Source organism: Ursus americanus, chromosome 14, assembly GCF_024610735.1.
Source record: "Ursus americanus isolate L20-20 chromosome 14, mUrsAme1.1.p, whole genome shotgun sequence".
Classification (NCBI taxonomy): domain Eukaryota; kingdom Metazoa; phylum Chordata; class Mammalia; order Carnivora; family Ursidae; genus Ursus; species Ursus americanus.
The window spans coordinates 31,531,967-31,552,002 of record NC_142140.1 but is presented as its reverse complement, the minus strand read 5'-3'; the positions used below and the strand labels follow the sequence as shown (position 1 = coordinate 31,552,002).

Here is a 20,036-nt window from a genome sequence, read left to right as displayed (position 1 = left end):
TCACCCCAGGGCCTTTGCACTTGCTGTTCTCTCTGCCTGGACTGTTTTCCATCTCTCTCTGTTGACTCCATTTTTTAATCTTGCATGATTCCTTTTTATCCATCAGGATCCATAATCACCTCCTTAGAGAAGCCTGCCCTGACTCTCTATGCAAACTAGCCTCCTGGGCTGTTTATTATTTTTTTCATAGCATTTATCAGCAACTGGAATGATATTATTTCTGTGTTTATTGTTCAGCTCCTGCACCTGGATGGCAGCTCCACAAAGGCTGGGACATGGTCTGTCCTGTTCATCAGTTTACCCCCCTGGGTCTAAAATAGAGCTTGGCACATTGCAGTCACTCAACAAATATTAGTGGAATGGGTGAGTACATGATGGGGGATGAATGAAATAGTGTAAGCAGGCAGAGTGCCTAACTCAATCCTAGCTCATTGCAAGAGCACCCTGCATGGAAAGTATTAGTCCTGTCCCCTCTGGGCTAGCAAAAATGTGGCTTCTTCCTTTGCTCCTTCTTCTGGGTCCAGCCCCTGCCTCAGTGGCCCCCCCATTCCCCTTCTCCCTGTTTCAATCATGGCTGGGATGCAGCTTCTGATTTTCTGCAGTAAGGAGAGCATCCACAAAATTGTAAAGGGCCGTGACTAAATTGGCTGTCAGCCAGAGCAGTAAAAATGCCATAAGTCAGCCCTGAAGATCAAACTCCTTTGGCAGCCATCCCATAATTACCCACCAGCTTGCCTCTTGGTGGGATGGGAGGAGAGAAAAGGAATTTTACCCGTTTATTAATTTTCCCCATCTGCTTAGAGTCCTGCTGAATATGACTTATGAGCTGCACTGAAAGCTTGGTTGACTGGAGGCCTCGATTGGCTGAAGGTCCGAAGCCTGGCTCCTGGCAGGTTGTGGGTCTGAAATGCGATGATCGGACCCCATGTGATGGGCAGGAATGGGGGTGGTGGCCCCGGAGCCCGGCATAGGGCCTGACACCAAGGAGGTGCTTGGGATGCAGACACGGATGACTTAGGAAAAGAGAGCTGGTGGTGCGGGGTCAGGATCCAGCTCTGCCTGGTCTCACTGTGTAGCCTGGGCACAGCTTGTAGCCTCTCTTTCTCCATCTGTGAAATGGACACAGAAACACCTGCTCCTTCTTGAGTTACAATCCTGTAGAGGGAAGCAAGGCTTACAAAATGCGGGGAGCTTTTGAGAACATTGACTCAGAGGTTCTGAGCAATTTTCAAACGTCTTCAGAGGCATTGAGGAGGAGGAGGGGTGTGTTTGGGAGAGGAAGTGGAAAAGGAGGATGAGGAGGAGGCGGGGGGGGGAGAAGAAAACATTGCTCACCCCTGAGTAGTTTCAGGGGAAGTATTTCTGAAGGGTTTGTTTCCTGTAGTGACGTAGATAGGCTGGGATTCCAACCCTCAATCTGAGGCTTCTTAGCTGTGTGACTTTGGACAAGTCCCTTGGCCTCTGAGCCTCATTCTCCTCACGTGTAAAAGGAGTTAACAATGGGCCCCACCACATGGGGCTGTGAGAATGAAATTCGTACAGAGCGTATAACAGCAATTCCCCTAGAAGTTAGGTGCTGCTGTTCTGATGCTGTTAATAATGTGATAGTAAACCCACCGCCCATTGGTAAGTCCTAGGCATCCTGTCCGTTAAGCACAGCACCTTTCCCCAAAGTGGGTGGCCAGGGGTAACCTTGCACCTTTCCCTTTCTAGCTTGGGCTGCCACCTACTGGTGAGGACCAGAATGACAGCTGCTGGAAAGCCCGGGCCAAGGCTGAGGAACAGAGACGGACCAGCTGGGACTGGATCGAGTTTCTTCACCGTAGTGTCCCCAGTGCCTACCCTGTTCTCAATGGGTAGCGGGTGAGTAATGACTGAGTAGGAAACAGTCTCATAAGGGGGCTACCGACCCAACTCTCTACAGCCATTTTCTTGGACTGTCTTGCCCAATCGTGAGCTGCCCCGGGGGTCCCCGTAGTAGCCACAGTGCCCTGACAATGGTGTTGAGAATCTGATGGGTATTTGCCGTTTTGCGATGCCCATCCCAGGGTGGGGGGGACCTAGAAGGGGCTGGCTCTAGAATGCCATCCCCTTGGTGGGTTTGGTGGTCGTTTGGGCTCCCTTCTATCATGTGGAGGATGTGCCAACTGAGGCTGGCCCCTGGTTGAGGAGGGGAGGCGGGCGGGGGCATGACCTGTGGTCTCGGCCTCCTGTTCCCCAGCACGCAACGGCAGGTGGCCTCTCCCACGGGCCCCGCGGGGCAGCCACAGGTGCGGCTCTCTCACTGAGCCTCTCCTCCTGGGGAACTGACCTTCTTTATGACAATTCCTGTATGCCAGGGGGTCTTGTCTCCTCGCCCGGGCTCAGTCCCATCCGGCTGGCCCTGGTCACTGCCTCTCCGAGGACGGATCCCCTAGAAGCCGACTTGGGGGTGAGTGTTCTCATGCAGGTGATTTATTAAGGACGTGGGTAGGAGAGTGGTGGGGGAGCAGGATAGGGAAGGGGACACAACCAAGCAAAGGGACACTTTCAGGCCAACCCCCAGCTTGATTCCGGGGGGGAACCATGGAGTGTAGACGGCAGCTCATGGTTGCCCTGCCCCAGGACAGGGAGCTGGGCTTGCACACTCCCAGCCAGGCGCTCAGGAGCTGGGGACCAGCCTGCCAGGATGTAAACTCTGGCACCTCCTGGCCTCTCTTTTCTGCCTCTGGGAGCTAAGAACGAGTAGCCTGAGGGCAGCTTTCCAAAGAGGCTCGTAGACAGACTCCTAGAGGCAGAAACTGGGCGAGGGGGCCTGGGTGGGTACCAGGCGTTCCACTGTGCTGTCTTTCCAAGCCCCCACCCTCCCTGAGACCCTTTCCCCAATTCTCTGATTTATCCCGTTGACATTCTCTCAGACTTCTTTAAAGTGCTATGCAAGACAGCTTCTGGAAAAGTACCATGAGTCTTCTCTTACACCCAGCTGGCCACCCCATGTCCTTTTAAAATAGTGGCCACGCCAAGAGCTCTGCCTAGCCCTACTTCTGGCCCTGAACTCACTTTAGAAGTCCTTATCGGTTCTTTTAATTTTATAAGGTATTCTTGCTCCCAAACATCTATCTATCTATCTATCTATCTATCTATCTATCTATCTATCTATCTATCTACCTACCTATCTATCTATCTATCTATCTAATTTTTTTGGACAATTTTTGGTGATGTGGAAATTTTATATTTCATGCCCATGAGCCCCTGAGAGACAGCTAGAATCCCCCATTTTTCACAGAGGAGCTCTGGCTCAGAGAGGTGACATCTGCTCACCCAGCTAGCAAGTGGAGAGCCAGTGCTCAGACCCAGGCCAGGCGTTCCCTCTGCCACACTGCCTGCAATAGAGTACAACGAGAAGCAAGTCAGCCAAGAGAAAAGGAGTGGCATCGTCAGGGGCCAGGGCCTGCAGAAACCCCCCATTCAGTCCTGGGGACTGGGAAGGGAGGGTGACCGGGTTCAGCAGCAGCCCTGTTTAGCACTCACGGTCAGGTATGAACAGAGGACCCTGCCTCTTGGAAGAAAATGGCAGGAACGAAGCAAATTCCATTTGCTTACGCAGCCACCAGGCATTCCACACCACACAAATGTGAGTGTCTAGATAGGAGGAGTTAGTGGGTGTTGCAGGCAAACTCCCCCTTTAGTCCCCGAGAGGGATCTGCACCGGGAAAAATGGGGTAATGGAATTGGGGGTGGTGGGTGCTGGCTGGCCAGGTGCCCTCCTCGGACTGCCTCCGCCTGCTCAAAATTGTCCCGTCGGGCTTTGAACCCTGATCTCAACCCCATCACAACAGTAGCCCAAGTCCCAGCCCACCGGGGCCTCTGGCCAAAGGGTCCCACACTCTTGTCCTCCTCTCTACCCCAGACTGGAGCACTGGAAGCCCTGCCCATCCCCAGGGCCCCACACCACTGCTGTGAGCCGGAGTTGAGCGTCTGCTGGTCCGCGGCTCAGGGCACTTGTACTTGCACGGGAGTTTTGCAGGCTCCCTGGTCTACACTCCAGGAGCCCAGGTACCAGTACGGTCTTCTCCCGTGTCCCCCTCCCAGGACTGGCTCTAGGCACCCCATGCGTGGCCCTTCTCAGAGACCTCAGGCAGGGTGTTTGCACCATATCCTTTGGGCCTTACCCCCTCCGTGGGCTTCAGTGGCTGGTACCAACGTCTCTCGGCTAAGGACTCCCTGTGAAGCCACGGCTGGCCACGCTTTCCTCTGTAGGGCCAACAAGAAGTGCTCAGGAATTCCCCTCAGCCCCAACACCAGCAGCCCCCCAGCAATGACAGGATGGGGCATAAACAGCTCAGCTCCCTCACCCTGGCTCCGAGCTCTCGGATGTGTGTATCCCACATGGCTTCCTGGGGGTCCTCGAGGAACGAAGCTCCACTCACCCCCAGCCTTTACTGGCTGCCTTTCCTTCCCGGTCTTACTTCCCCACCCCCACTGGTGTTTTCCAGAATCACCTCCCGAATACATCTCAGGGGCTGCTCCCGGAGAACCACTCAAAGACGAAGACGGCCAGGACGTCCTCCCTGAAGCCTGCCCGACAGACAGCCTGCCTCTTCCTCCCAGCCTTCCTCCCACGACACCCGCCTCCCCCTCGCTGGCTCTGGAGCCCTCCAGCTCTCATTCAAGCAGCAGAGGAAGACTACAGGCTCCACGTTCTGTCCTTGGGCTCTCTCTGCTCCTGTGGGTCTTCTAGCAGCCTAACCTGGTGCCCGAAGCTGTCACCGACCTGTCCCCGCTTGCGGCCCGAGCCAACCTGGCCTGGGTCAGTTGGATCCCAGGCAGAAACGCTGCACATCAGAAGGTCAGAAAGTTCATTCAAAATCAGCAAAAATAAAATTTAATGGTGCGCCGCAGGTGCGGGTGGTCCGTCCGTCCTTGGGAGCGAGCGCTGGCCGTCTTGAAGGAAAGCGGACTGTTCTTCCTGCAGATAGGCTCCAGAAGAACCCCTGATGGCTGGCCACCTCAGGTAGGCTGCCGCAGCCTCTGGGAGGCCGCTGCTTCCCAAGAGGGGAGGTGCGCAGAGCCCCCGCCCGGGGAACTTTCCACAGGCCGCCTGGTGCCCTTCTGGCTGCTGCAGCTGACGCTGTCCCCAGGACAGCCAGGGGCTTGTCAGTCCTGCAGCCACCCTAAAATACCTTCTGGGGAACACAGCCCTCCAGTTCCAGCAGCTCCGGCCAGCCATCGTATTTGTTCGTGTCCGGGTGGTTCTTTAAGAACTAGAGAGAGAAAGAGTAACACGGACAATGGGGGAGGCTGTTCAGAATTTGCACCTGAATTTTCACTGCGCTTTAAGACATCCTGACTTCACTCACTCCACCCTGGCTTCAGCCCCTCCCATGGGGAGGTGGTGGTGTGGGATAGGACCAGCCCACTTTACAGGTGGGGAAATTGAGGTGCAGAGGGATGGCAACATGTGAAAGATTTTACAGAGGAGATCAGAGCTCAGTCCTTGTCTGTCATGCCCTGGGGGGTGGGGTACCAAGGATTGGGGGGCAGGCTTGCAGAGTGTTAGCTCCTCTGCCACATTCTCCATCAGCCTCTCTAGGACACCCCCAAACCACCACAGCAATGACAAGCATCATCCTAGCACTTCATGACACTTGCTCTATGCCGGCTGCAAAGTGCCTTATGTATGTATTCCTTACAATAGCCCTGAGAAGGGCATCCCATTACCATCCCATTCTACAGATGGGGAACCTGAGGCACAGAGGGCCAAAGTGACCCTAGTGGCAGAACTACTGTGTAATACTAATTAAGATTAATAAACATAGAATAGAATCGGTTAAGATTGTATTTAGGCTTAGCTTATGGAAGAAAGAAATGTAAATAGCAAACTCTACCAGTGGAATAATTGTAGCTAACCCTTAGGGATGGAAGTAATTCTGGATGCTGCTTCTCTAAAACCCAGAGCCCCATGTATGGGCACAAAGACCTAATGGTTTCAATCACATCGTGGGCCCCAGTTCATTCTGGGTGATGGGTCTGTCTGTCTCCACCCCCCACCCCCTCCCCGCACAGGGATGTTCTGGATCCCCACCCACTGCCTGTGTTCTTCACCTGGAGGCTATAAACTGACGGCTCCCTCATCTCCTCCAGCAGAAGCTACACTGTACTATCATTTTTTTAAAAGTAACATCTAACGACCTGAATGCATTCTCTTAGAAACTCACACATACAGACCAGGCCAGCATCTTCCAGACAAGGCAAGAACCCTCGCAGCCCACTGTGGTCCCCGCACCTGGAGCCCAGCGTCTTGACACTGTCGCTCCCTGCCTCCCACAGCCCCTTCCCTGCAGGCTGCTGTGCTACTGGCTGGATTACTGCCTGGGTCTCCCCCCTGCCTTCCTGTGCTCAGCCACGGAGGCTGTGCTAAAAGCATCAGGACTCTCCGTGGAGGCAGCAGACCAGGAGGAGAGCTACATCCTCATCAGAGCCAAACAAGCTGCCTGAAACCTCTCCACGGCTCCGGATCCTTGACTGGGGGGTGGGAGGAGAATCGTACCTACTTCACTGTGGGCATGAAAGAAGGACCTGCAGGTAACCTGCTCAGCCGAGCCCGTGCAGAGCAAGTGCTTGCTGAATGCTAGTGTTTCTTACGTATCCATCTGCTCTTGTCGCTTTTCGCTTAAACCTTCCAGGGCTCCCTTCTGCCTTCAGGGTAAGAGTTCACTCGCCTCAGTAGTCCTATGTGTCCGAATCGACTCTGAGCTGCCTGCCTTGGGGTCTAGGCAGAGCAGAATGTTCTCACCACCAGACAAGGGACCGCTTCATGCCCGGAAGATCTGGCTAGTTTTCCCACCTCTGGGAATTGCTCTGAGCTGGGGATGCACAGATGGGGGACAGGGAGAGAAGGTGCAACATTTCCCTGGAGGCTCCCACCCCTTCATTGACTCCCCTTTCCTCCTCTAGAGCACCGCGGAGACTCCACTGTGGGCTGCCTCCCAGACTCGGCTTGGGGCAACCCCTGAGTAGTGACTGTAGAGCCGCCTGTCATGGTCCACTCCTGACCCCTTCCATGTACTCAGGTGGGCTCTCCTGTGTCCTCCTCTTGATGCAAATTTATCCTTTCCACAGGGAGCTTAGAAGGGAACAGTGCCCCTGGTCTAAACCTCTCCCCTATGGTGGGGAGCCTGAGGCCCCGGGGCAGGAGAGTGGAGAGAGAGAGAAAAGGGGCTTGGCTTAGGTTTCCAATGGGACCAGAAGCGACACATCCTGCCCCCTGTTCGCCCATCACGCAGGCTTCATCTCTATATTCTTTTCTCTTTTTCCCCATTCCTCCTTCCCTCATCCTTCTTTTCTCCTTTTCCTTCTCCTTCCTGGTAGTTATCCATTTCTATGTGACCCAGCTCCTCGCAAAATGGTCAAGGCTACTTCCTGCTGGTGGATTAGCCAGTCGGGCCACCCTGACCTCTGAGGTCCCCACACTGTCCCTCCCAAGTTACCCCAGTCCTTGTCCATCCATCCCTGGCACCTTACCCCCACCTGCTTCACTGGGATGGAGAGGCTGCCAGGAACTCACCTGCTCAAAAGGGCTTTTATCCTTGAGGTTTTTGGCCCCTAAGAAGACCCAGCTATCTCTGAAGCCCAGCTGTTCTGCATAGGAACTGCCCAAGCTGGAGAGGAGCTTCCTGGTCTCCTCATTCATTCTGCAGAGAACCAGAGAGGACAGTGAGGTGGAGGGGTGGGAGAAGCGTGAGGTTCACAAGCACTTGGCCTGCCCTCTGCTCTACCCTTGGCTGGATGCAACAGCCATGCTTGCAGAGTCGTGTTCACCAGGAACGGGGCTAAGTGGCCAGTAGTACGGTTTTGCTTCTGTTTACAAATACACATGTGTACTTGGAAAATATGGAACATCACAGAGGAACTAAAAATTATAGTCTCACCCCACTTGACATAATCACTGTAAAATTTTAATGTATTTCCTTAATGTCTTTTCCCCCCATGCACTGGGGAATCATACCAATAGTTTTATAATCTGTTTTTTTTCCACTTAATACTAAAGGGTGAGCATTCTTCCAGGCCCTTAAACTATTTTCTACATCATCATTTTTGATGGAGTAGATCCTTTTCTATGTATATAATAATACGTCATATCAACATGTGTTGTAATTTCTGTAACTAATTGGTCTTTATTGGACAGGGACAGTATGTCCAGTTTTCCAGTGTTGTAACCAAGGTTGTGATGAACCGCCATGAACATGTCTTTGTGCACGTATCTGGTTATTTCCCTAGGAGAAGCTGCCAGAAGACAGAGTAAGTGGGAGAGCGGGGAAAAGGCACTTAGGGCTTGGAAGCATTTGATTCCCTTCAACCCATGGCCGGGAAGGTGAAGGTTCCCACTTACTTGGTTCCTGGGTCATCATAGGAGGCCACCAGCACCAGCGTGCCCTCTGGAATTTCTTTAAGGAATTTTACCAGGAGCTTAACATCTGGGGGAGGAAAGAAAGTGGGGTGCTGGTTATTGAAGGGAAATAACTGCTGGTCATTCTCATTCTCTGTTACTGCCCTGAAGATCCAGGAGTGGCCAGGGGCAGGCTGACACGGAGCTCCATTGGAAGCTCAGGGGCCAGCAGGAGGCGACACCTTGGATGGAGCTCCCTGCAGCCCTTGTCCAGGGGAGAGCAAAGTGCATGGAGCAAGGGTACCCTAATTCAGGTGGGCGGGGTGGACACTGGAATTCAAAAGTTCCACAGGCGATTCTGATATGCAGCCAGGAGCGAGAGAGATTGTTCTAAGGGCGCTTGGGGACCTGCACCCAAGGTATGGAGCACAGTCATCTCTCAGGAACTCTGGGATCTTTGCACACCAGCTTAGAAGGAGGTGGTTAAGAGCCTGTCTGTGCTGACTTGAGAGGATATCCACTGCACCACAGGCAACTCAGGTCACAGAGAGAGAACATCAGTGCCCTACAATTCTCTAGCTTATGCCAAGGACCAAGCCTCCCTCTGCATCTTTAACACCTCCCTGCACTTGCAAAATCTCTGCCTTTACCAGAAAGTAGGCCTGGGTGTGGCTCCTCGGGGAGACATCAGCATCCAGCTCACTTCAAGGACATGGATTTGTTTCCATTGTGCTTATTTTTGTGGTCACCTTTTCTGCATAAAAACTGATAAGAAATTATATCACTGCCCTAAGTTTTTAACATTATTTATGTTGAAAAAAAGTGAGCCGATTCAAAAGAAAATACTAATTCAGGTGGTACTCTGGATATGACGTAACTTGCACAGGGGGCTCTTGAACAGTTGAGGAGGTATGGGCAAGATGGGCCTAGTGGGAAAAGTAGGGGCTACATCTGTCACACAAGGATGGTGCATAGCCCTGCCCACAGCATTTCTGTAAAGACCAAATGTGACAACAACTCAGGGCATACAGAAAGTGCACTATAATGGAATTGCAATTATTAGCAGGACGGGCAACATAATTTTCAGGGCCCAGTGAGAAATGAAAACGTGGAGACTTTTGTTAAAAAATTAAGAATTTCAAGATGGTGAGGGCAGAGCATCAGGCTAAACCTGAGTCTGCTCTAAGCCCAGGGCTGTGTGGCTGCCTTGCCCACAGGCCACACCCACGAAGATGAGCCAGTTCTTAGTATTCCCCAGGGATCCCTTGGACCTAAAATCAAACCCTGAAAGCAAGGCCAGCCACCAACCAGCTCAGTAAGACAGAGGCCTGTAGTCAGTGACCACAGCAGCTCTGTTAGTAAAATGGCCCTTGAACTCTTGAGATAAAAGAGGGAACTCTGAAAATTGGTTGGAGCCATGAGCTACAGATATCAAGATCTGTTCTTGTCTGGCATGGACAGTAAAGTTGGAAAAGAATGAAGTGTGCTTTCTATTAATTATCCTCTCACTTTAAGAAGTCACTGCCACCTTTTATCTCTTGTGGGAAGGGGCGACTTGTCCTCAAATGCTTCTGTTTCTGGGTCCCCAACAGTCGTGGTTACATCCATGTTCATAAAAGAGCAATATAAAATTTAGGTTTTTTTACTCTTTTTGACAGCCTACAGAATGGGAGAAGATGTTTGCAAATGTCTTATCAGATAAAGGGCTAATAACCAAAATCTATAAAGAACTTATCAAACTCAATACCCAAAGAACACAATCCAATCAAGAAATGGGCAGAAGACACAGACATTTCTCCAAAGAAGACCTCCAAATGGCCAACAGACCCATGAAAAACTGCTCAACATCACTTGGCATCAGAGAAATACAAATCAAAACCACAATGAGATACCACCTCACACGGGTCAGAATGGCTAAAATTAACAACTCAGGAAACAACAGGTGTTGGAAACAGTAGGAAAAAGGGGAACCATCTTACACTGTTGGTGGGAATGCAAGCTGTTACAGCCACTCTGGAAAACAGTACAGAGGTTCCTCAAAAAGTTGAAAATAGAGCCAGTGAAAATTGCACTACTGGGTATTTACCCCAAAGAGACAAATGTAGTGATCCGAAGGGGCACCTGCACCCCAATGTTTATAGCAGCAATGCCCACAATAGCCAAACTATGGACAGAGCCCAGATGTCCATTGACAGATGAATGGATAAAGAAGATGTGGTATACATATACAATGGAATATTACTCAGCCATCAAAAATGAAATCTTGCCATTTGAGATGACATGGATGGAACTAGAGGGTATTATGCTAAGTGAAATAAGTCAGTCACAGAAAGACAACTATCATATGATCTCACTCATATGTGGAATTTAAGAAACAAAACAGAACATAGGGGAAGGAAGGGAAAAATAAAACAATGAAATCAGAGAGGGAGACAAACCATAAGAGACTCTTAATCATAGGAAAGAAACAGATGGAGGGGAGGTGGGTAGGAAGATGGGGTAACTGGGTGATAGACATTAAGGAGGGCAGGTGATGTAATGAGCACTGGGTAGTACTATATAAGACTGATGAATCACTGACCTCTACCTCTGAAACTAATAATACACTACATGTTAATTGAATTTAAATTAATAAAAATAAAAAAATTTTTTTTACCCTTTTCATTCTGACAATGACCTCCTTGCTTCCGAGTCATGTGGATGGAGGGCGGGAGGGGAGGGAAGGGGAGGGGGAAGGCTGACTGCACCCCTGGGCCCTCCCCCAGGCAGGCCGGGCCCCTCGCAATGATTAGTGCCAATTCCCACCCAAACCCCCAGATCCGTCTCCTGAAGAGGACACTGTGGTTTACCTCTATTCTACAGATGACAAAACTCAAGTGCAAAAGGTGTCAACTGTCTCAGCCTGAAGTCTTTGACTCCAGAGACTGGATCTTTTCCATAAACCTGGCCTGGCCACCCCAAACACATGCAGGGTCCTGGACAGAGAACACATGACGGTCTCTGGCCCTCGGCCCCTAGCCTGCCCCACCGTCTCCTCACCCATCTCCAGCTCGGTCCTGCAGGAGGGGCCTCGCGTGCCTGCACATGCACACCCCCCGCCTGCCTGTCCAAGCTCCGTCTCCTCCACCCCCTCGCCTCCAGCCACTGCCGTGCCCTGGCCATCCCTCGGTCCTAGTGGTGTGTCCGCAGCTTCTGTCCTAGCGGGGCATGCCTGGAAGTCTGCATGGGCCCCGATGCAGGCTTCCGCCCAGCACGTCCTCAGGCCCTGCAGACCCGACCTGTGGGGTGGGACTCACTGGAGGAGGCCCTCAGGGGACCCAGGGGACCCTCCGAAGCCCTGGGCCCAGGACAGGGCGCCAGCTGCTGTCTCGAAGTGTGGTGCTGCCAAACACCTTCCCTACATTCCCAGCTGTGACTGCTGGGCACCCGATTCCCACTGCCCGCCTTTCAGCCCCTCCTTTGTTTGCAAAGCCAAGAGGGCTTCCCCCTTTCTTGCTGCCTGGCTTTGTCCCCTCTGGGGCTCATGTGTTTAGGTGGGCACAGGAAGGTAGTGATGCCTGAGCCCAGAGCTGGCCCTGAGATCGCAGGTACAGGGAAGGGAAACGGAGCTGAGCTGAACTCTGAGAAGGGGGCTGAGCTCAGTTATCTGTCCTGATGGAAACCTGTCCTTGCAGGACCAAGACTTCTGCTGCCTGCGAGGGGCTGCCCTGCTGCTTCTTTACGCCTTGTTGAGGTTCACCGGGTCAGAGGGAAGGAGGTGGGTTGCCAGCTGGGCAGTGGGTGGCATACACGGTTTGGGACAGATTCCACCACGTTTTGGAAGATGTCAGGATTGTTGGGTGAGACTCCCGCCCTCAACACAGCTTTGCCAGGCAGCCTGGGGGTGAGGAAGCTGCTGGTGGGAAAGTCCAGCCCAGGTAGGTCAGGGGCCTGTCCCCAGGCTGTGCTAAGGGTGGGAGGACAGTGGGGTGGTCACATGCACAGAGTTCAAATACTGTGCCTGGGCAGAGAGAAGAAAAGATGTCTGCAGAAAGACGCAGAGAGCTTAGAGCCCCAGAGTGATCCTTTCTGGGCCCTAGGAGGCCTTGTCCCATCCTTGGGCCCAAGAGAGACCCATGAGGCCTTAAAATAAAATACCCTTTACCTAGCAGAGCAAACTGAGCCATGTGTCCTTGTCCTTAGCACTTGAGCGTGCACCTGCTTGGCCTCCAACTGCCAGCTCCAGCATTTCTTTGCCTGAAGGTCCTCTCTGACCTCCAGATCCTCCTCTGTGCCCTGGGGCAGACCAGAAATGTGGGAAGTGCCAAGGAATTAGGGGTGGGAGCGCCCCAGCTCCCATGCCCCTCTGAGATCTGAGGCATGTATTTGACACTGGCTCCCGAGTTCCAGCTGCCCGCAGCGTTGAGCCTGGTAGCACACAGTTCTGGCTGTCTCCCTCTCCCTGTCTCACTTCCGGCTGGCATTTCCTGAGATCACCTCCTGCCCAGTAAACTGTTGCACCTGACTTCTGATCTCAGGATCTGCACCCAGGAGAGCCAACTAAGACAGCAGAAAGGAGTTTCAAAGACAGAAGGATGGTCCTCCAACCCTACCGTGCTTCCTTCTGGTCGTCTCCGGTGGAGACGAGAGCCGAGTGTCCCAGCACCCTGACGGCTCTCTTGCCATAGGAAGGAGCTCAGCCCACCCTGTGACGTCAGCGCCAACAGAGATGCCTACCTCCAGAGTACATGTCGAAACATTTCTGTGTCAGCACCGTTCCTGTGGTTCCTGCGGGTGAGAGAGCAAAACTGACTTCCTGAAACAGGTCATCCTGCCTATCATTTTGCAGAAAATGGCTACTCTTTAGTCTAAGATCTAAAAATGGAATAATAATGTGAGTCAAGTCAGGTCCGATAGAAAGCATGCAGGACTGCGCAGGGGCCCACTAACTTCTGGGCTGATCTGAGAGGTACCAGAACATAACGGTGAAGATCTCTGGAATTGAACAGTATCCAGCCAATCTGGGTCTGTGTTCTGCCTCGCCACTTCCTAATGCACAAATTAGTATTTTGACCTCAACTGTTGCATCTGAACAATGGGCTATGGGAACTGAGGGAGCTGAATTTAAACTAGGCAGTAAACATACAAGACAAATTTTAGCTGGAAACCAGTAATAAAAATAACTGCAATTGTTATCATTATTTCTTCCTAAATAGGAAATGTATAATTTCAATCCGACTCTTGAAGGCAAAGGGATATGCAGTGGGTTGAATGTACTCAAAACTCCGAGTCCGAGTCCAGTCATCTGAATAGCCTTGGTGTGTTTTGCGAAGGGTCCAAGACCTACAGGAAGTCGCAGTTCTCACTCTCTGCCACTAGATGGGGGTGTTGCAGAGGGGATGGCAAGCTCTATAGTTTCACCACAGGTCCCTTCCCCCCAAGCCAGTTTGTGCATCCCTGAGAGGGTAGGGACAGGGCCTGGATAGTGGAGGCTCTACTGCTGGGTGGGTGGAGGGTTTACACTGCAGCCCTTCCTGGATTCTCCGAGCCTCCAGTGTAGGGTCTGTGGAAAGGGGCGGGGGGGGGGGGGTTGTACACATGAAACTGATCATTTATATTTACACATTTTTCTGGAATTAGGGGCAAGAGGTGTAGTTTGCACAATTTCTAAAGGAATCTCTGCCCCCTAAAAGACTGAGAACCACTAATCTTTAGCAGTCCTTGCTGGCTTATTATACAGGTGAGACCCTGAGGCCCTGAGAGTGATTTATTGGACTTCTCCACAGCTGGCAAGCAGTAGATGCTTCCAGAGGTTTTTAGTCTAGGGAAGTTAGTTCAGCTGAGCGATTACAACCTGGAGTCAGCCAGATCCAGGTTCAAATCTAGGTGATTCTGTCGGCTGTGTAACCTTGGGCAAGTGGCCTAACCTCTCTGAGCCTCCATTTTCTTACCTGGAACGTGGGGATAGGGCGCACGACTCCACCCTAGCACGGGGATGAGGTTGAATTAAATAGGCAGCACACAGTGAAGGCTCAATAAACATTAGCTCTTGGTGTTATGGATACTTGTTTTGGTCTTTGCTCTGAGGGGAAGGGAAGGAGGCCCTAGTCTGAGCCTGTCTCATGGGAAACTATTCTCCTTCTGCAGTGGCCCATTTCAGGGCGGAGAGAACGAGCAGGTTTCAGCCAGATGGGCTGTGGCCAGGGCCAGCTCCTGCCCTGTGGGGAGGAGCCGGGGGAGGGGGGTGAGCGGAGATTAGGTGGAACAGCGCCATGTCCTTCCTGTAGGAAGGAGCTGCCAGTGGAGTGAATCAGGCCTTGCTCTCCTTCTCAAGACTTTGGAGGGGGCATGCCCCCGCTCAGCCTCCTGCCCCTCCCAGACCCCACCTTTCTCGGGCTTCCCAGAAGTTGGTCAGGGCTGCCTTCTGACCTCCTGCTCTGGGTAAGGCTCTATTTTTGCTCCAGGCTTTGACCTTTCCCCCCACGCAGCAGGATTTCTTGGCAGAAGGGAGATGGCTCCCCTAGGAGTAACCACTCCAGCCCTGTCACTTCCTAAGTGTGTTCCCGTAGTCATGCCACACACAAGCTTGACCTTTTCCTTCCTGAGTATCTGCTGTGCCCTTTGTCCACCTGCTCTGCCCTTTGTCCCAGGAAGCAGCTCTTAGATTCAGGAAATTGGCCTTTGCTCTCCATCTCATCCATGCCTCTCCAAAGGCAGAGAAGAGTGTCCTTGCTAGGGCAGAGCACCTGGTCCTTACTATGTCCCTATAAACCCACCTGCTCCTGAAATGTGTCCCTGTTTCAGGTTTGGCCTGCAGTTGTGCCCTGCGAGAAATGCAGGGTAATGAGGCTGTGGGCCTCCCCCGCAACGTCTCCCTGACTCCAGCTTCCCTACTCCAAGCTGGAAGGAAGTTTCTGGCATGCAGGGCTGAGCCCTCATGGCCTGCTCAAAGCCTTTCTGAGGCTCCCTACTGTCCTTAGCTTCAAGCCCATACTTCTTAGCAGGATGCTTAGCCCCTCACCTTGTCATCCTGCCTGCCCCCCCCCCCCCCAAGCTATACCTGTCATCCTTCCTTCTCTGGTGCATCCAGAAAGACCTTGTATGGCTCCCAATCCTTCCCCCCACTCCTCCCTTCTTTGTTCCCTGCACAGTGTTGCCCCAGCCTCGAAGGAGCCTCCTCTACTTTTTTTTTCTGGCCAACCCCTACTATCCTTCAGGCCTCAGCTGACCAGCACCTCCCTCTGGAAGCCTCCCCTGATGCCCCCGTCCCCAGCTCTGTGTCCCAGTTCTCAGAGCTGTGCTTCTTTCTCCTTCATATATGCTCACCCCACTGGATTGGTGATCAATTTCATGGAGACCCCAGGGAGTGTGAGGCCAGGGCCGGTCCTTGTAGTTCATGGCTGACCTACCCCAGTGCTCTGTACAGGGCCTGGCCCATAGTAGCTGCTGTCAATATTTATTGAATGAATGAATGAAGGTATGCAATCAGCTCATCATCTCACATTGTTGGTGGTTGTCCCCCATGGTTTCATGTGTATTGGTTTAGGCTGCATGGCCTTGAGGATGGGGTCGTGCTTCACAGGAGAAGCATATCCTCCTGGGACAGCTGCACACGGCAGAGGTCTGGTCAGGACTCTGGTGGGTTGGACCAGGTCTTTTAGACCTTCTGTTCCCACAAGCTTCCCCTCCCATGCACTGCAGGACGGCCCCAGGCACATGGTAGGAGCTGAGCCAGTGTTGGTTGAATGAATGTTAACTACCTCCCCGTACCTCCCACCCCCAGTACTAAGAGCATGGTCGGGGCTGTCTGGGGGGTGGGTCAGCAGCTCACCGTTCACCAGGGCAATGTTCAGGCCTCTGCCCACGTTGTTTTTCACAGGACTCATGATCCTGAAGAAGAAGAAGAAAAACAAAATAGAACAGTTGGTCCCAAGTGTGGAACGAACACTCTGCTTTTGTGACTCTGGAACTCTGAGGGGGCCCACATGGCGCTCTGCAGAAGCATTAGGAAACACACAGAATAATTTGGGCCATCTGTTTTCTCCTGGAAACAAGTGGTGGGCTGGATTCTCTGAGGAATGCTCATGGCATGTTTGGACGAGAACAGTCTGCTCGGAAAAGAGGGAAGGTCCCTGCCTGGGGCTCTGAGGTGTTGGAGGTGGGACCAGCCCACCTCCCCCAAGCAGTGAGGCCTGGTTGCTGGGAGGAAGGCAGAGCCCAGAGCGTTGCTGCGCTCCTGCAGTGGCTGGGATTGCCGTGTGGAATCCAGCTGTGTTGCTCCCTGCCCAACATCCACGCTCCAGTCTTCTGGTGTTTCTTGGGAAAACTGTCCTTCTCTACTCTCAGACTAGGTAGTTCTCAGGACTGACCTCGGTCTTCCAGGCCCGGACAAGTAGAGCATCCTGCGTCCCTGCCCACAGTGATTGAGCCAGGTATGGTCATGTGACCCAGGCCAGCCAAGGAAACTCAGTCTTGGGACTTTTACAGGGATAATTTGGATGGGAAAGTTCTCTTCCCAGTGGGGTGCCAGCCTAGGCTGATATGTCAACGAGCTAATGGCCTCCCTCCTTCACAGGAAGTAACTCATTTTCATGTTGAGAAAACTGAATTTAACAGAAGAGAAGAGAGCTAAAGATGGTATGAGAGGGACCCCTGATGACAATTTTAAACCCCTGGATCCAGCTGGTCCTGAAGCCTGCTATCTCTGCATTTTGTATATGGGAATCACTAAGTTCCTTCTTTTGCTTAAGTTGGAGTTAGGCTTAAAATCCTTATTTTTTAAAAAAGATTTAATTTATTTGAGAGACAGAGAGAGAGAGATTGAGAGAATGAGTGGGAAGAGGCGCAGAGGGAGCAGCAGACTCCCTGCTGAGCAGGGAGCCTGATGCGGGACCTGATCCCAGGACCCTGGGATCATGACCTGAGCCGAAGGCAGACATCTAACTGACTGAGCCACCCAGGTGCCCCAGAATCCCCATTAAAATACCTGTTTCAAGAGAAAATCCTGAAAGCAGCTCAGGAAAGAGGTCCTTATCCTACAAGGGTAGACACATAAGGCTGGCAGCAGACCTGTCCACAGAGACCTGGCAGGCCAGAAAGGACTGGTATGATCTATTCAGGGTGCTAAATGAGAAAAATATGCACTAAGAATACTTTATCCAGAAGGCTGTCATTCAGAATAGAAGGAGAGATAAAGAGCTTTCAGGACAAACAAACTAAAAGATCCCTAAACCAGCCCTGGAGGAATTAAAGGGGATCTTTTAAGCAAAGAGAGAGCCCAAAAGTAACATAGACCAGAAAGGAACAGAGTCAATATACAGAAACAGCAACTTTACAGGTAATAATACAATGGCACTGAATTCATATCTTTCAATAGTTGCTGAATGTAAATGGGCTAAATGCTCCAATCAAAAGACACAGGGTATCAGACTGGAAAAGAAAGCAAGACCCATCAATATGCTGTCTGCAAGAGACTCATTTTAGACCCAAAGACACCTCCAGGTTGAAAGTGAGAGGGTAGAGAACCATTTATCATGCTAATGGACATTAAAAGAAAGCTGGGTTGGCAATCCTCATATCAGACAAATGTAGACACATAGACCAATGGAACAGAATAGAGACTCCAGAAATGGACCCTCAACTTTATGGTCAACTAATCTTCAACAAAGCAGGAAAAAACATCCAGTGGAAAAAAGACAGTCTCTTCAATAAATGGTGCTGGGAAAATTGGACAGCTATATACAGAAGAATGAAACTTGACCACTCTCTCACACCATACACAAAGATAAACTCCAAAAGGATGAAAGACTTCGATGTGAGACAGGAATCCATCAAAATCATGGAGGAGAACATAGGCTGTAACCTCTTCTACATCGGCCACAGCAACTTCTTTCATGACACGTCTCCAAAGGCAAAGGAAACAAAAGAAAAAACAAACTTTTGGGACTTCATCAAGATAAAAAGTTTCTGCTCAGCAAAGGAGACAGTCATCAAAGAGGCAACCCACAGAATGGGAGAAGATATTTGCAAATGAAACTACAGATAAAAAGGTGGTATCCAAGATCTATAAAGAACTTCTCAAACTCAATACACGAGAAACAAATAATCAAATCAAAAAATGGGCAGAAGATATGAACAGACACTTTTCCAATGAAGACATACAAATGGCTAATAGACACATGAAAAAGTGTTCAAAATCATTAGCCATCAGGGAAATTCAAATCAAAACCACATTGAGATACCACCTTACACCAGTTAGAATGGCAAAAATTGATGAGGCAAGAAACAACAAATGTTGGAGAGGATGTGGAGAAAGGGGAACCCTCTTCCACTGTTGGTGGGAATGCAAGTTGGTACAGCCACTTTGGAAAACAGTGTGGAGGTCCCTCAAAAAGTTAAAAATAGAGCTACCCTATAACCCAGCAATTGCACTACTGGGTATTTACCCCAAAGATACAGACGTAATGAAGAGAAGGACCATACAGACCCCAATGTTCATAGCAGCATTGTCCACAATAGCTAAAGTGTGGAAGGAGCCGAGATGCCCTTCAACAGATGAATGGATAAAGATGTGGTCCATATATACAATGGAATAGTACTCAGCCATCAGAAAGAACGATTACCCAACATTTGCAGCAACATGGACAGGACTGGAAGAGATTATGCTAAGTGAAATAAATCAAGCAGAGACAATTATCATATGGTTTCACTCATTTGTAGAACATAAGGAATAGCAGGGAGATTGGTAGGAGAAGAAAGGGAAGAATGAAGAGGGAGGTAAACAGAAGGGGAATGAACCACGAGAGACTATGGACCCTGGGAAACAAACTGAGGGTTTCAGAGGGGGGTGGGGTGGGGGAACGGGCTAGCCCGGTGATGGGTATTAAGGAGGGCATGTATTGCATGGAGCATTGGGTGTTATATGCAAACAATGAATCATGGAACACTACATCAAAAACTAATGATGTATTGTATGGTGACAAACATAATAAAAAATTAAAAAAAAAATAAAACCAAAGACAGAGAGGAGGAAGGACACTGTATCATAATTGAAGGGTCTATCCAACAAGAAGATCTAACAATTATAAATATTTATGCCCCTAACATGGGAGCAGTCAATTATATAAACCAATTAATAACAAAATTAAAGAAACACATTGATAATAATATGCTAATAGGGGATTTTAACACCCCACTCACTGCAATGGACAGATTGTCTAAGCAGATCAACAAAGCAACAAGGGCTTTGAATGACACACTGGACCCCATGATCTTCACAGATACATTCAGAGCAGTCCATCCTAAAGCAACAGAATATACATTCTTCTCGGGTGCACGTGGAACATTCACCAGAATAGATCATATACTGGGTCACAAATTAGGTCTCAATCAGTACCAAAAGATTGAGATTATTTCCTGCATATTTTCAGACCACAATGCTTTAAAACTTTCACTCAATCACAAGAGGAAATTTGGAAGGAACACAAATACATGGAGGTTAAAAAAGAACCTTACTAAAGAATGAATGGGTCAACCAGGAAATTAAAGAGTTAAAAAATTTCGTGGAAAGAAATGAAAATGAAAACATAACTGTTCAAAACTTTTGGAATGCAGTAAAGGTGGTCCTAAGAGGGAAGTATATAGCAATACTAACCTTTCTCAAGAATAAGAAAAGTCTCAAATACACAAC

At 50.6% G+C, this 20,036-nt stretch overlaps 1 protein-coding gene and 1 long non-coding RNA gene across 5 annotated transcripts in view; one reads left to right on the top strand and one right to left on the bottom strand.

Moving 5' to 3' along the window:
* Positions 1-242: 242 nt before the first annotated feature.
* On the top strand, positions 243-4,029 carry LOC148108930 (uncharacterized). Its single transcript, XR_015726565.1, has 4 exons — positions 243-363; positions 1,714-1,863; positions 2,340-2,431; positions 3,890-4,029. It is a non-coding gene; the product is annotated as an uncharacterized LOC148108930 (long non-coding RNA).
* Positions 4,030-4,848: 819 nt separating this feature from the next.
* The window catches only part of FAM3D (FAM3 metabolism regulating signaling molecule D), a 38,417-nt gene continuing 23,229 nt past the window's right edge, over positions 4,849-20,036 (bottom strand). For all 4 annotated transcript variants that reach the window (XM_045807553.2, XM_087866902.1, XM_045807552.2 and 1 more), the window contains exons 6-10: positions 16,179-16,237; positions 13,085-13,135; positions 8,372-8,456; positions 7,547-7,673; positions 4,849-5,243 (exon numbers count right to left, since the gene is read on the bottom strand). In XM_045807553.2, coding sequence (XP_045663509.1) covers positions 5,154-5,243; positions 7,547-7,673; positions 8,372-8,456; positions 13,085-13,135; positions 16,179-16,237 — 412 coding nt within the window. In that variant the 3' untranslated portion in view covers positions 4,849-5,153. The remainder of the gene's footprint in view (positions 5,244-7,546; positions 7,674-8,371; positions 8,457-13,084; positions 13,136-16,178; positions 16,238-20,036) is intronic.